This window comes from Schistocerca americana, chromosome 6 (genome assembly GCF_021461395.2).
Source record: "Schistocerca americana isolate TAMUIC-IGC-003095 chromosome 6, iqSchAmer2.1, whole genome shotgun sequence".
NCBI lineage: Eukaryota > Metazoa > Arthropoda > Insecta > Orthoptera > Acrididae > Schistocerca > Schistocerca americana.
Genome location: NC_060124.1, coordinates 340,972,097 through 340,987,661, shown reverse-complemented (window position 1 = coordinate 340,987,661; position 15,565 = coordinate 340,972,097). Strand labels below are relative to the sequence as shown.

Genomic DNA, 15,565 nt, shown 5'->3' with positions numbered 1-15,565 from the left:
CCTTTTACGGCAGTATATTCAGGCACTCAGGCATAGTTCAAATGGCTCTGAACACTATGGGACTTAACTTCTGAGGTCATCAGTCCCCTAGATCTTAGAACTACTTAAACCTAACTAACCTAAGGACATACACACATCCATGCCCGAGGCAGGATTCGAACCTGCGACCGTAGTGGTCGCGCGGTTACAGACTGTAGCGCCTAGAACCGCTCGGCCACCCCGACCGGCTCAGGCATAGTCATCGAACTGAAATACACTAGCAAGCGTATCTTTTGGTTTGGCGTAGCAACGTCTAAATGGTAACGACTCTTATATGTACTACATTAGATGATGTTATGGTTCAGCAGTAAGATACACTTGAAGGTGTAGTTAATTTCGGTGACTGTAATTAGGTGCCTGAGGTTGTTGCCATAGAAGGTTTCGAAGTAGAAAATAGAGTAAGCAACAAAGACAACTGAGTATAGAACGTATAAAAGTAGCCCATGTGTGTGCTAAAACATGTCTGTTCAATGTAAATCTTCATGTCAAGCGACTGTCGAGATATAACACTACATACTGAGGTGATACGTCATAGGGTGCCACCTGTTATCTTCTAGGACCTCCTTCGGCGTGGTGCAGCAACTCGACACGGTGTGGACTCAACAAGTCGTTAGAAGTCCCCTGCAGAAATTTTGAGGCATGCTGCCTCTTTTGCCGCCCATAACTGTGAAAGTGTTGTCCATGCAGGATTTTGTGCACGAAGTGACCCCTAGAGTACGTCCCAAAATGACCGACAGGACTCACGTCGGGCTATCTGGGTGGCCAAATCACTCGCTCTAATTTTCGAGAATGATCTTCAAACCAATTGAAAAAAAGTTGTGGCCCGGCGATAAGACGCATTTTCATCCATAAAAATGGCTGCAGATGGTCTCCAAGTAGCCGAACATGACAATTTGCAGTGAATGATCGGTTCAGTTGGACCAGAGGACCCAGTACCTTCCGTGCAAACAGATCCAACACCATTATGGAGCCACCACCAGCTTGCGAAGCGTCTTGTTGACAACTTGGGTTCATGGCTTCTTGGGATCTGCAGCACACTTTAAACGTACGTTTAGCTCTTACTGAAATCTGGATTCATCCGAGCATGCCACGGGTTTACAGTAGTCTAGGGACCAACGGATATGGCCACGAACCCGGGAAAGGTGCTACTGGTGACCTTGTGTTAGAAAAGGCACTCGCGTTGATCTCTGCCACCGTAACCCATTAAGGCAAAATTTCGCCACTCTGTCCTAACGGATACGTTCGTCGTACGTCCCACATTGAATTCTGTGGTTATATCACGCGTTGTTGCTTGTCTGTAATCACTGACAACTCTACACAAATGCCGTTGCTCTCGGTCATTAAGTGAAAGCCGTCGGCCACTGCGTTGGATGTGGTGAGAAGTAATGGCTGGAATATGGTATCCTCGGCACACTCTTGAAACTCTGGATCTCGTACTATGGAATTCCCTAACGGTTTCCGAAATGAAATGTCCCATGCGTCTAGCTCCAACCACCATTACGCGTTCAAAGTCTGTTATTTCCCATAGTGCAGCAGTAATCACGTCGGAAACCTTTTCACGCGAATCATCTGACTACAAATGACAGCTCGCCAATGACTTGCCGTTTTATACTTTGTCTACATAAGACCACTGCCATCTGTATATCTGCATATCTCTATCATTGTAAATCTTTTCCGTTACTGTTTTGAAACAGTGCTAACAAGGGAACCTCCCCATCGCACCCCCCTCAGATTTAGTTATAAGTTGGCACAGTGGATAGGCCTTGAAAAACTGAACACAGATCAATCGAGAAAACAGGAAGAAGTTGTATGGAACTATGAAAAAAATAAGCAAAATATACAAACTGAGTAGTCCATGTGCACGATAGGCAACATCTAGGAGAGTGTGAGCTCAGGAGCGCCGTGGTCCCGTGGTTGGCGTGAGCAGCTGCGGAACGAGACATCCTTGGTACAAGTCTTCCCTCGAGTGAAAAATTAATTTTTTTTATTTTCGCAAAGTTATGATCTGTCCGTTCGTTCATTGACGTCTCTGTTCGCTCTAATAAGTTTAGTGTCTGTTTTGCGACCGCACCGCAAAACTTTGCGATTATTAGACGAAAGGACGTGCCTCTCCAATGGGAACCGAGAACATTTGATCGCAAGGTCATAGGTCAACCGATTCCTCCACAGGAAAACACGTCTGATATATTCTATACGACACTGGTGACGGCATGTGCGTCACATGACAGGAATATGTTGTCGACCCACCTAACTTGTACACTTGGCGAATGGGTAAAAAGATTCTTCTACCTTGCCCGATTTAGGTTTTCTTGTGGATGTGATAATCACTCCAAAAAGACGAACAGATAATAATTATCTGAAAATAAAAAATTAAAATTTTCACCCGAGGGAAGACTTGAACCAAGGACCGCTCGTTCCGCAGCTGCTCACGCTAACCACGGGACCACGGCGCTCCTGAGCTCACATTATCCTAGATGTTGCCTATCGTGCACACGGACTACTCAGTTTGTATATTTTGTTTATTTTTTCATAGTTCCACACAACTTCTTCCTGTTTTCTCGATTGATCTGTGTTCAGTTTTTCAAGGCTTATCCACTGTGCCAACTTATTACTAAATCTGAGGGGGTGCGATGGAGAGGTTCCCTTGTAAGGAGTAACGTAAAGTAGCACTACTTGGGAAACGTAGACAAGCAGACAGGAATGGCAGTGGCCCACTGTCATCTGTGTTGCCGGCAGGAGTGCTGAGGTGTGTGTCGTTTGTTGCAGACGGTGATCATCTGAGCGAGCGGCAGCCGTAGCCATGGGCAGCAGCTGTTCCTCGGGCCAGGCGCACAAGGACAAGGACTCGGTGTCCACCCGCTCTGAGGAGTGAGTACCGCTCTCTTTTTCTGCCGGCATCGCTTCTGGATACCTAGACAATCTAGTACCAATGTGACTTCCCGATCCTCGAGCTGTGTGTTTACATCCCAGCGGCCATGCATATTTTCTTATAATTTCTCAAATAGAGTTATGATACAAAATAAAGGTAAATAGAACTATTGTTGCCGTGAAAACTGGTGAGCCAACAAAATTGAATTTTCAAACAGCTGTTGCTTTTTCCGCTGTTGTGAAACATATTTATCGTCGGGTGTGGAAAATATTTTCGGTAGATTTTTCATGTTCGTAGACTTTTTAGGTGCTTTTATAGAGGATGTTTCACAATGTTCTGGCGATTTCAAACGTGAATAGGCCGGCCGCTATGGCCGAGCGGTTCTAGGCGCTTCAGTCCGGAACCGCACGGCTGCTACGGTCAGAGGTTCGAAACCTGCATCTGCTATGGATGTGTGTGATGTCCTTCGATTAGTTAAGTTTATGTAGTTCAAAGTCTAGGGGACTGATGATCTCAGATGTTAAGTCCCATAGTGCTTAGAGCCAGTTGAACCAAACGTGAATATCACACAAATTAACCACGAAGCAAAGTTTAACATTTTACGAAAGGTACATTTATTCAAGTTTACTTATGAAATGCTACATCGGACAAATAACGACCATTCGCGGATATGCAATAGTCATGGCGTTTCACCCAGTTTTGGAACACATCTTTCGTAACTGCTGCGGGAATTCTGGAAATTTCATAGTGAATTCTGTCTTTTAACCGTTGGAAGCTTCTGGACACGTTTTCGTAACGGACGACAATGGCTTGACCGTGAACTGCTACGCACACATTCTCCTGAGTCCGGACGGTTTTCCGAGGGCCGATTCACTTTCAGTTCGATCCATTGGCAGTTGCACCGAAGTTTCTTACCTAGTTCAATATTGTTCCACGTGCAGGAATTGGATATCGCAGCTGAATATTGAAAGGTGCGTTGCACGCGCATGACAGATTCGCCGTAGTGGAAATAGTACTTCAGCGCGAACGCAAGATGTTGCTCCGACCAGTCCAACATGGTTATTGACCTGCATGTGGGATGAAACTTGACACTCCGCTCTGCTAACAGAGCGCCACCGTCACTCTGTTATTCAAATTTGAAATCGTCAAAACACTGTGAAATACACTTGTTGTAGCTGGGATTCACAGTCATAAAAATTTTTTCGAGGGATATCCATCATCTTTACGCCGGTGACTGCTATAAGTTTCTATTACACTACTGCAATTTCGGCCTTAGGCCATTATCAAGTGCTGATATTATGGCTTTAAGCCATGTCAGCGCAATGTAAGGTGACACATTTGTGTTTCGCTGTCGAAACTGCAAGAGTGTAATAAAAAATTATCACACTCACAGGCGTAAAGATGATGTCGTTCACTGTGAAATAGGTTTTAGAAAAACATATAACTTTGGTGCTACATTTAAAAAATGAATACGTTACCTTGTTTGTTAAAATCTGATATTACGATAAAGATACTACTGATTCAGTCTCCTTTGCGCAGCTGTACACGTATAGAATAACCCTGTAGCTTTTTCTTACTCCTATAGTCGCACAATGTGATGTTACTGTAGTTCCTGTCATCATATATGGTTAAACCACTCATTAGAAATTTTATATATATTGATCCTATCATCACATATGGTTAAACATCCATTAGAAACATTCACACATATGAATTTTTGACAATATGTGATAATAGGAACAACATGTAAATACAATTCGGAAATGGCGGTTTAATGTGGATAAGTAAATGTTTCACAGAGGTCAATGATTTTTCTTTTGTGTGGAGCCACATTCATATAAAACATTTAGAAAGATATAACCGCCATTTGAATGCACCGCCTGACCTTAGGCGATCATCAAGTGTCACAAGTACTGAAAATCATTAAACTTTAGTAAAACACCCGTCATCGTCAAAACATGTGTGTTCGGTTATATAAACTAATTTTGTCAAACGTAAATATAGAAGCAAATGTTGTAGTATTTACTTTTGGCAAAATTGGTTTATATAACCGAAGATACATGCTTTGACCATGAGTCGCGTTCTGCTCACATCTAATGACTTTTAATACTCGTAAAACTTGATAATGGCATAAGACCGAAATCTAGATTGTGGAATAAAACCACTGTTACAGTCATATGGCGGTTATATCTTTCGAAATGTTCACAGAAATATTTAGCACTGAGTATGAAGTTCGGTAAAGCCGATCAGATTTCATAGCACAGACGCTTGGACGGAGCACTCAATAATACTGAGAATAAAAAGAAACGAAAACGGGAGAAGAAAAACAAAACAGAAAAGAAACATACCGTAATACTAGACCACTACGTTGCTACACTTAGTCGTTATCGGAAACACCCGATGATGTCACAGTTAACAAATACAGCGGTGCCTAAGGTGACTGAGCTCTTATGTCAGTTGTGCATATGGTGTCAACCCCATTACATGTTGTCTCACGATAGGCTGACGGAAGCGCCTTCACTTCCAGGTGCAACAATACTGCGGTCGACTAACCACGGGCGTCACAGAGTACATATTCAAAGTCGTTGTCGAAGGAAGTGAAGTGTGAGAAAACCTCACGAGAACGCTATTGGACGTCGTAAAAATTCGTTTGGTTATACAGGGACTGCACGCCAGATGGTGACGCTGCTTCTCACGGTGTGGAACGCCCTGGTTATTGTGCGTCTTCAGGGGTTTCGGCCTTTTGTTCGAACCTCTGGTGATCAGCTGGAACTTCTGAAAGCACTACCACCGTCCAACACTTACCTACACTAATACTCGTGCGTGACATACGCCCTCATCTACATCTACATCTACATGGATACTCTGCAAATCACATTTAAGTGCCTGACAGAGGGTTCATCAAATCACCTTCACAATTATCTTTTATTCCAATCTCGTACAGCGAGCGGAAAGAATGAACACCTATATCTTTCCGTACGAGCTCTGATTTCCCTTGTTTTATCGTGGTGATCGTTCCTCCCTATGTAGGTCGGTGTCAACAAAATATTTTCGCTGGACAAGCAAAGTGTAGGTAGTCCCCTTAGTAGGTCTGTTACATTTTCTAAGCGTCCTGCCAATAAACGCGGTCTTTGGTTAGCCTTCCCCAAAACATTTTCTGTGTGTTCCTTCCAATTTAAGTTGTTCGTAACTGTAATACTTAGGCATTTAGTAGAATTTACGGCTTTTACATTAGACTGATTTGTCGTGTAACCGAAGTTTAACGCGTTCCTTTTAGCACTATGTGGATGACCTCACTCCTTTCGTTATTTACGGTCAAGTGCCACTTTTCGCATCATTCAGATGTCTCTTCGAAACCGTTTTGCAGTTTGTTTTGATTTTCTGATGACTTTATTAGCCGATAAACGACAGCGTCATCTGCAAACGACCGAAGACGGCTGCTCAGATTGTCTCCCTATTCGTTTATATAGATAAGGAACAGCAAAGGGCCTATAACACTACCTTGGGGGAAGCCAAAAAATCACTTCTGTTTTACTCGATAACTTTCCGTCAATTACTACGAACTGTGACCTCTCTGACAGGAAATCACAAATCCAGTCACAAACTGACACGATATGCCATAAGCACGCAAATTCACTACGAGCCGCTTGTGTGGTACAGTGTCAAAAGCCTTCCGAAAATCTAGAAATGCGGAATCGATCTGAAATCCCTTGTCAATAGCACTCAACACTTCATGGGAATGAAGAGCTAGTTGTGTTTCACAGGAACGATGTTTTCTAAACCCATGTTGACTGTGTGTCAGTAGACCGTTTTCTTCGAGGTAATTCATAATGTTTTAACACACTATATGTTCCAAAATCCTGCTGCATATCGACGTTAACGATATGGGCCTGCAATTTAGTGGATTACTCCTGCTACCTTTCTTGAATATTGGTGTGACCTGTGCAACTTCACAGTCTTTGGATAAGGATCTTTCATCGAGCGAACGGTTGTATATGATTGGTAAGTATGGAGCTAATGCATCAGCATACTCCGAAAAGAACCTAATTGCTATACAGTCTGGACCAGAAGATTTACTTTTACTGAGTGATTTAAGTTGCTTCACTACTCCGAGGATATTTACTTCCACGTTACTCATATTGGCAGCTGTTCTCGATTCGAATTCTGGAATATTTGAAGTCTTCTTTTGTGAAGGCATTTCAGAAGGTTGTGTTTAGTAACTCTGCTTCGGCAGCACTGTCTTCGATAGTAACTCCAGTGGTATCGCGCAGAGAAAGCATTGATTGTTTCTTGCCGCTAACATACTTCACGTACTTATTATCAGGCTTCACTTTGGAGAAGTCTTAATGCTTATTTTCAGCGATAATTAGCTACTATCTGAATTTGTTGTAAGCCAACGCACGACACATGACACTAATACCGTGTGAAATAGCCTCTTGCCTTGAGAGCTGCATGCCACATCCAGCTGAAGCCACTCACTGATGGATGGATCCTGCACAGCCACCAAATTACGAGGGTGTTGATTGCAGTTGCGAGCGCTATGTGACCATGATTCACAGTTTCCTAATTCTACATCTGCGTGAACATGGCCGCCTAAACGCGACGTGGCTTCAGAAAGACGGGACTGCAGCCCGTTGTTGTTGTTGTTGTTGTTGTTGTTGTGGTCTTCAGACCTGAGACTGGTTTGATGCAGCTCTCCATGCTAATCTATCCTGTGCAAGCTTCTTCATCTCCCAGTACCTACTGCAACCTACATCCTTCTGAATCTGCTTAGTGTATTCATCTCTTGGTCTCCCCCTACGATTTTTACCCTCCACGCTGCCCTCCAATACTAAATTGGTGATCCCTTGATGCCTCAGAACATGTCGTACCAACCGATCCCTTCTTCTAGTCAAGTTGTGCCACAAACTCCCCTTCTCCCCAATCCTATTCAGTACCTCCTCATTAGTTATCTGATCTACCCATCTAATCTTCAGCATTCTTCTGTAGCACCACATTTCGAAAGCTTCTATTCTCTTCTTGTCCAAACTATTTACCGTCCATGTTTCACTTCCATGCATGGCTACATTCCATACAAATACTTTCAGAAATGACTTCCTGACACTTAAATCTATACTCCATGTCAACAAATTTCTCTTCTTCAGAAACGCTTTCCTTGCCATTGCCAGTCTACATTTTATATCCTCTCTACTTCGACCATCATCAGTTATTTTGCTCCCCAAATAGCAAAACTCCTTCACTACTTTAAGTGCCTCATTTCCTAATCTAATACCCTCAACATCACCCGACTTAATTCGACTACATTCCATTATCCTCGTTTTGCTTTTGTTGATGTTCATCTTATATCCTCCCTTGAAGACACCATCCATTCCGTTCAACTGCTCTTCCAAGTCCTTTGCTGTCTCTGACAGAATTACAATGTCATCGGCGAACCTCAAAGTTTTTATTTCTTCTCCATGGATTTTAATACCTACTCCGAATTTTTCTTTTGTTTCCTTTACTGCTTGCTCAATATACAGATTGAATAACATCGGGGAGAGGCTACAACCCTGCCTTACTCCCTTCCCAACCACTGCTTCCCTTTCATGTCCCTCGACTCTTATAACTGCCATCTGGTTTCTGTACAAATTGTAAATAGCCTTTCGCTCCCTGTATTTTACCCCTGCCACCTTTAGAATTTGAAAGAGAGTATTCCAGTCAACATTATCAAAAGCTTTCTCTAAGTCTACAAATGCTAGAAACGTAGGTTTGCCTTTCCTTAATCTTTCTTCTAAGATAAGTCGTAAGGTCAGTATTGCCTCATGTGTTCCAGTATTTCTACGGAATCCAAACTGATCTTCCCCGAGGTCGGCTTCTACTAGTTTTTCCATTCGTCTGTAAAGAATTCGTGTTAGTATTTTGCAGCTGTGGCTTATTAAACTGATTGTTCGGTAATTCTCACATCTGTCAACACCTGCTTTCTTTGGGATTGGAATTATTATATTCTTCTTGAAGTCTGAGGGTATTTCGCCTGTTTCATACATCTTGCTCACCATATGGTAGAGTTTTGTCAGGACTGGCTCTCCCAAGGCCGTCAGTAGTTCCAATTGAATGTTGTCTACTCCGGGGGCCTTGTTTTGACTCAGGTCTTTTAGTGCTCTGTCAAACTCTTCACGCAGTATCGTATCTCCCATTTCATCTTCATCTACATCCTCTTCCATTTCCATAATCTTGTCCTCCAGTACATCGCCCTTGTATAGACCCTCTATATACTCCTTCCACCTTTCTGCTTTCCCTTCTTTGCTTAGAACTGGGTTTCCATCTGAGCTCTTGATGTTCATACAAGTGGTTCTCTTATCTCCAAAGGTCTCTTTAATTTTCCTGTAGGCAGTATCTATCTTACCCCTAGTGAGATAAGCCTCTACATCCTTACATTTGTCCTCTAGCCATCCCTGCTTAACCATTTTGCACTTCCTGTCGATCTCATTTTTGAGACGTTTGTATTCCTTTTTGCCTGCTTCATTTACTGCATTTTTATATTTTCTCCTTTCATCAATTAAATTCAATATTTCTTCTGTTACCCAATGATTTCTACCAGCCCTCGTCTTTTTACCTACTTGATCCTCTGCTGCCTTCACTACTTCATCCCTGAAAGCTACCCATTCTTCTTCTACTGTATTTCTTTCCCCCATTCCTGTCAATTGTTCCCTTATGCTCCCCCTGAAACTCTGTACAACCTCTGGTTCTTTCAGTTTATCCAGGTCCCATCTCCTTAAATTCCCACCTTTTTGCAGTTTCTTCAGTTTTAATCTACAGGTCATAACCAATAGATTGTGGTCAGAGTCCACATCTGCCCCTGGAAATGTCTTACAATTTAAAACCTGGTTCCTAAATCTCTGTCTTACCATTATATAATCTATCTGATACCTTTTAGTATCTCCAGGGTTCTTCCATGTATACAAACTTCTATCATGATTCTTAAACCAAGTGTTAGCTATGATTAAGTTGTGCTCTGTGCAAAATTCTACCAGGCGGCTTCCTCTTTCATTTCTTAGCCCCAATCCATATTCACCTACTATGTTTCCTTCTCTCCCTTTTCCTACGCTCGAGTTCCAGTCACCCATGACTATTAAATTTTCGTCTCCCTTCACAATCTGAATAATTTCTTTTATTTCATCATACATTTCTTCAATTTCTTCGTCATCTGCAGAGCTAGTTGGCATATAAACTTGTACTACTGTAGTAGGTGTGGCTTCGTATCTATCTTGGCCACAATAATGCGTTCACTAAGCTGTTTGTAGTAGCTTACCCGCGTTCCTATTTTCCTACTCATTATTAAACCTACTCCTGCATCACCCCTATTTGACTTTGTGTTTATAACCCTGTAGTCACCTGACCAGAAGTCTTGTTCCTCCTGCCACCGAACTTCACTAATTCCCACTATATCTAACTTTAACCTATCCATTTCCCTTTTCAAAATTTCTAACCTACCTGCCCGATTAAGGGACCTGACATTCCACGCTCCGATCCGTAGAACGCCAGTTTTCTTTCTCCTGATAACGACATCCTCTTGCAGCCCGTATAGCCCTTAATTCAGTGAGCACTCTGAGGCGCCGCTTTACACGTAGATTACTCTCACGACACAATGATATCACATGAAGGATATCCCATGGTCGGCGAGATCACCTCACCTTTCAACTCCTGATTTATTCTCTGGGAGCCGGCCTGTGTGGCCGAGCGGTTCTAGGCGCTACAGTCTGGAAGCGTTCGAATCCTGTCTCGGGCATGCATGTGTGTGATGTCCTTAGGTTAGTTAGGTTCAAGTGGTTCTAAGTTCTAGGGGACTGAAGACGTCAGAAGGTAAGTCCCATAGTGCTCAGAGCTATTTGAACAATTATTCTCGCGGGAGGTCACCTTAAGATTTTTTATTTCAACTCCGCAATATTGATTAGTGAAATCCACAATCCGAGGAGGCCATTCCTCAATAATTATTGGAAATTTGTGGTAAGTTCCTATGGGACCAAACTGCTGATGCCATCGGTCCATAGGCTTACACACTACTTCAGCTAACTTTAACTTTCGCTAAGGACAACACACACAGCCATGCTCGAGGGAGGGCTCGAACCTACGTGGGGGGGGGGGGGGGCAGTGCGAAAAGTGGCAAGCCGCGTAAGACCTAAGCGAAATACTGGAGAGCGAAATGAGGAACTTCCACAAACATCTTCATCGCTAATGAATTTGTGTAATGTTCTTTAAGACATAAAGTTGTTTTCGGCTTTTCAATAAAGGCAAAGTTTGTAGAACTATTACCTATAAGATATATTGGTGTGAATATACGCTAAACACAATAACAAAACAAAAATTTTCTGCTTGTCGTGGGCCACTCTATATAAGCAACATCTTCGACCAGCAGTGCTGGCTTCATTTGTAGCTTTCTGCACACAAATACCAACAGCACTAACGAACATGAACCAGTGAAAGTAATGTCGGTAGGCCGCTATACGTTACGCCCTAGTCACGAGAGCGACGCGATGGAGACATTCGCCATTTCTCAACTGTTGCGACGAATGGAGCGCCAGCGCTAAACTGGTCGGCCCTTGCCAACTGGGTTAATGGCGTCGCGTCGCCAGGCAGCGGTGGCGGGGAACTCAAGTGCAATACGACGACATCCACCGAGAGTGATCTGGAAGCACGGCAGTTAATTACTCCTGATGGCGACCTACAACTCATTCCAGTTACACCCCCGCGATCGAGAAATACGAGCCAAGGGACCAACGATACACTTCCTCCTGCCTTCATGTCTGTTGGTCTGTGCCTCTCGGAATGCCGGCCGGAGTGGGCGACCGGTTCTAGGCGCTACAGTCTGGGGCCGCGTGACCGCTACAGTCGCAGATACGAATCCTGCCTCGGGCATGGATGTGTGTGACGTCTTTAGGTTAGTTAGGTTTAAGTAGATCTAAGTTCTAGGGGACTGATGACCTCAGAAGTGAAGTCCCATAGTGCTCAGAGCCTTTTTTTTTTTTTTTTTTTTTTTTTTTAACGTCCCGGAATTCTGCCGCCGATAATCTGCAGCTATATCTAAACTCAGCAGACCACTGTTAAGTGAATAGCAGACAATACGTCCTATTGTACCAGTTATTCGTGCTTTTTCCCGTTCCATTCAGGTATGGAGCGCGGGAAGAATGCTTAAATGCCTCCGCGCGTGGTGTAATTAATCTAATCTTATCCTTACTATCCCTACGGGAGCGGTACGAAGGGGCTGCAGGACTATTTAGGGCTAGCTCTTGAAGCTTTGTAGATAACTAAGCTTTCTCGGGATAGCTTATGTCTGTCTTCAAGAGCCTGGCCAGTTCAGTTTCTTCAATATCTCTCTGACACTCTCACATTGGTCAATCAAACCTGTGACATTCGTTCTGTCCTCCTCGATGTACTTCACTATCCTCCGTTAGTCCTGCCGGAAAGGTGACGTCATGAACAGTTGTGAGATGGCGAGCCGCTAAGGCCTGCTCGTACTATGGACGAGTCTCGTTGCAACCCTTGTTCACAGTACGAGCAGCCCTTAGTAGCTCGCCATCTCACAACTGTTCATGACGTCGCTTTCCCGGCTCAGATCTTTCTTAATATGTGACTTGTAAGCACTGCATCTTTTCCAGTCAGTACAAACTTTAATTTTATTAATGTACTATATACCTAATATGTTTTAGAACAGTTAGTCTAATTCTGAAGACGACGCTCATACTAGCGTCGAAACCAGGTCAATTTTGACTTAATATTTGTGACCGAGGGCTTATTTGTTACAATATAATTCTGACACGGTCACTGAACCTTAGCAGCTATGTTCAAAGTGTTAGTAGACTGGTGTTATCTATTGGGACAGCAAAATAACTGATGATGGCCGAAATAGATTATTTGTTTAATTTTATGGCGGACTAGCAATAGTACGAAAATACTATTTAAAAATCGGAATTTGTTGAAGTCTAATACGAAATGAAGTATTAGCAAGTATTTTCTGAGGGTATTTGACACAGTGTTGCCTCGTACGAAAATCAAACGTGGAGGATAATGTGCTCAGACAAGAAGAGAATATATGCTTTTGAATTGTGGTGCTGTAGAGGAGTGCTGAAGATTAGTTGGTATATCGAATAACTAATGAGGAAGTACTGGAGAAAAAGAAACTCATGGCACAACTTGATTAAAAGAAGGGATAGGTTGACAGGACAGATCCGGAGGCATCAAGGAATAGTAAGATTGATAATGGAGGAAAGTCTTAAGAGGGGGAGGGGTAAAATTGTAGAGGGAGACGTAGGCTTGAAATATTGACCATATGCGAGTAGTATTTGCACATTGAGGGTTCCATATAAACTTAATTATGCATATAGAAAACCTATACAATCCGCGAATCGACAGTATCGACCTTTTTTGTCTATTATCGACAGGTACTCCAAGATTTTTGAGAATGCTTTAATTTCAAAAATGGTTCAAATGGCTCTGAGCACTATGGGACTCAACTGCTGTGGTCATCAGTCCCCTAGAACTTAGAACTACTTAAACCTAACCAACCTAAGGACATCACACACATCCATGCCCGAGGCAGGATTCGAACCTGCGACCGTAGCAGTCGCACGGTTCCGGACTGCGCGCCTAGAACCGCGAGACCACCGCGGCCGGCCTTTAATTTCAATAATATAAATGTGACAAAGTCATGCAGGATGCAGGCGACCATTGTTATAACGATCACTAGTTCTCCATTCAGGCTGACTGTACCTCAATGGTAAAAGTGAAACATCAGGCAAGGAATGACTTCGTTGCTCGCATAACGCGTTTCAGAATTTATCCATCATCAAATATCCAGGAGCGATTACTGCAAGCAGATATGGCGTTACAAGTTTTATGTGAAACGAGCGTTCGCAGACTAGTCATTCCTTGTCTGATGTATGACTTTTACCATTGCGACCCAGTCAGCCTGAATGTAGAACTATTGATTGTTTTAATTTCAAGTCTGACGTTGGATAACAGTTGACAAAAGAAATATTTCTTTTTCGTGTGATATAATTACATATTAACAATTTTCGAATTTTTTCTTTGCTTGTACTGTGAAACCTTACTTCCTGTCAAATTTCTTCGTTGTAGATCAATGGAAAGTACCCTATAGGTTTTGATGACTGAGATTGCGAGTATTAAAATGCGTCACATAATTGGCCGTATCTTTTGACTGCAATGACTTAGAAGCTTCAATTTTTGCGCCACCTCAGTAAGTGACAAATTTCAAGGTGATAATTACTGAGGAGGAGGTCTTCTAACAGTCTGGCAGACAGGCAGATAGATAGACAGACGGACAACAAAGCGACGCTGTAATCGTTCTGGGTTTGTTATATCAGTACCTTAACTGTTCTTTTAAGCTGCAAAGAAAAAAAATATTATTACTGTCGGTTAGATGTGGATCGAAAATGGCAGGGAAGGTTACAGTCGGACCGTGTCTATCAATAATACATCTAGAAGAATTGTGCGTTATTCTCGACAGTGAAATCTATTATTTTCTGTTCAGAAATATGCAGCGTGATTTACACGGACTGACTGCGTCAAAAACACGAATGTTGCATGTAAGTTTGATGGAGTGGTCTTTTTCCGCTGCAGCTATACACCTATTCGTGTTTAAACTAAACGTCCTTTTTTTGGTGCGACATTGATATTTAATTTCCCAGACCTGTTTCTCCTTTTGTACGAAATGTATCTTCAGTGTGTCTTCTTCAAAACTATACAGTTTTTTTAGTTATAGGTTTAACGCCATTAACCTCATGACGTTTTCGTATGAAATATGGAACTTGCCTATACTAGCAATGTCTGCGTTTCCTTTCATATCATCAGAAGTTAAAAGACGCGCTCGTACTTCACTTACGACACGCGTTCTCGAAGCGTCCTGCACGCAGACGCACGCACTCACGCGCTCACACACAGGACGAAAGGAAACCAAACTGCTAGACAGCAAGGTGGCAAACCAAACAGACGCCAACAGCCAGACACTTCTTACAGAAAAAGCAACGCAAATTTCATGTTGTCCACCGTGATTACCAAATTACCGCTGAAGTGCTTCACATGCTACCTTCTACTGGATATCCAGCAAGTAGTGATAGGTATATACCTCCAGAGGATCTCGATATGAAGGCGGAATCTTTTTCTCAGGTGGAGCGTGTACACTGAGCCGCGCAGAGGCAGAGGTCACCAGAAGATGAGGCTCATACAGGCCAATCCTTTGCTTTCTGGACCGCTTTAAAGAGAACGCTCGGTGGCGGGAAAACTCAAGCACTCCATTACGTGTCATCGTAGTACCGTGTTGCTTACTTCGCTGTGGACTCTGTAATCAAATACCAAGTTTGGTTTATTACGTACCATGCCCCAACAGAACAAATAGTCCTGTCACGGTCGCCACGTAAAACACTACCGTCTGCTATACCATAACCTTAAAGTTGGAGGCAGTTCATATGATAAAATTATTTTTATTTAAACAATTATGGAATAAGGAAACAGAGCAGTGTTACCCTCTGAGAGGAATTTCGTTATGTTGACCGTGTTGTACATAACGGAGGAAGTGAAAGTCGAAATTACGTAAATATTTACACAGTAACAAACAAATTTTACCTATCTACACTGTTCAAAGAATAACGAAAACTATAACCAGCC

General features: G+C 42.8%; 1 protein-coding gene across 1 annotated transcript in view; it reads left to right on the top strand.

Annotated features, from left to right (window-relative positions):
- LOC124619443 (NACHT domain- and WD repeat-containing protein 1) overlaps positions 1-15,565 on the top strand; it is a 578,477-nt gene that overhangs the window by 123,773 nt on the left and 439,139 nt on the right. Inside the window, exon 2 of the mRNA XM_047145830.1 lies at positions 2,806-2,907. Coding sequence (XP_047001786.1) covers positions 2,840-2,907 — 68 coding nt within the window. The 5' untranslated portion in view covers positions 2,806-2,839. The remainder of the gene's footprint in view (positions 1-2,805; positions 2,908-15,565) is intronic.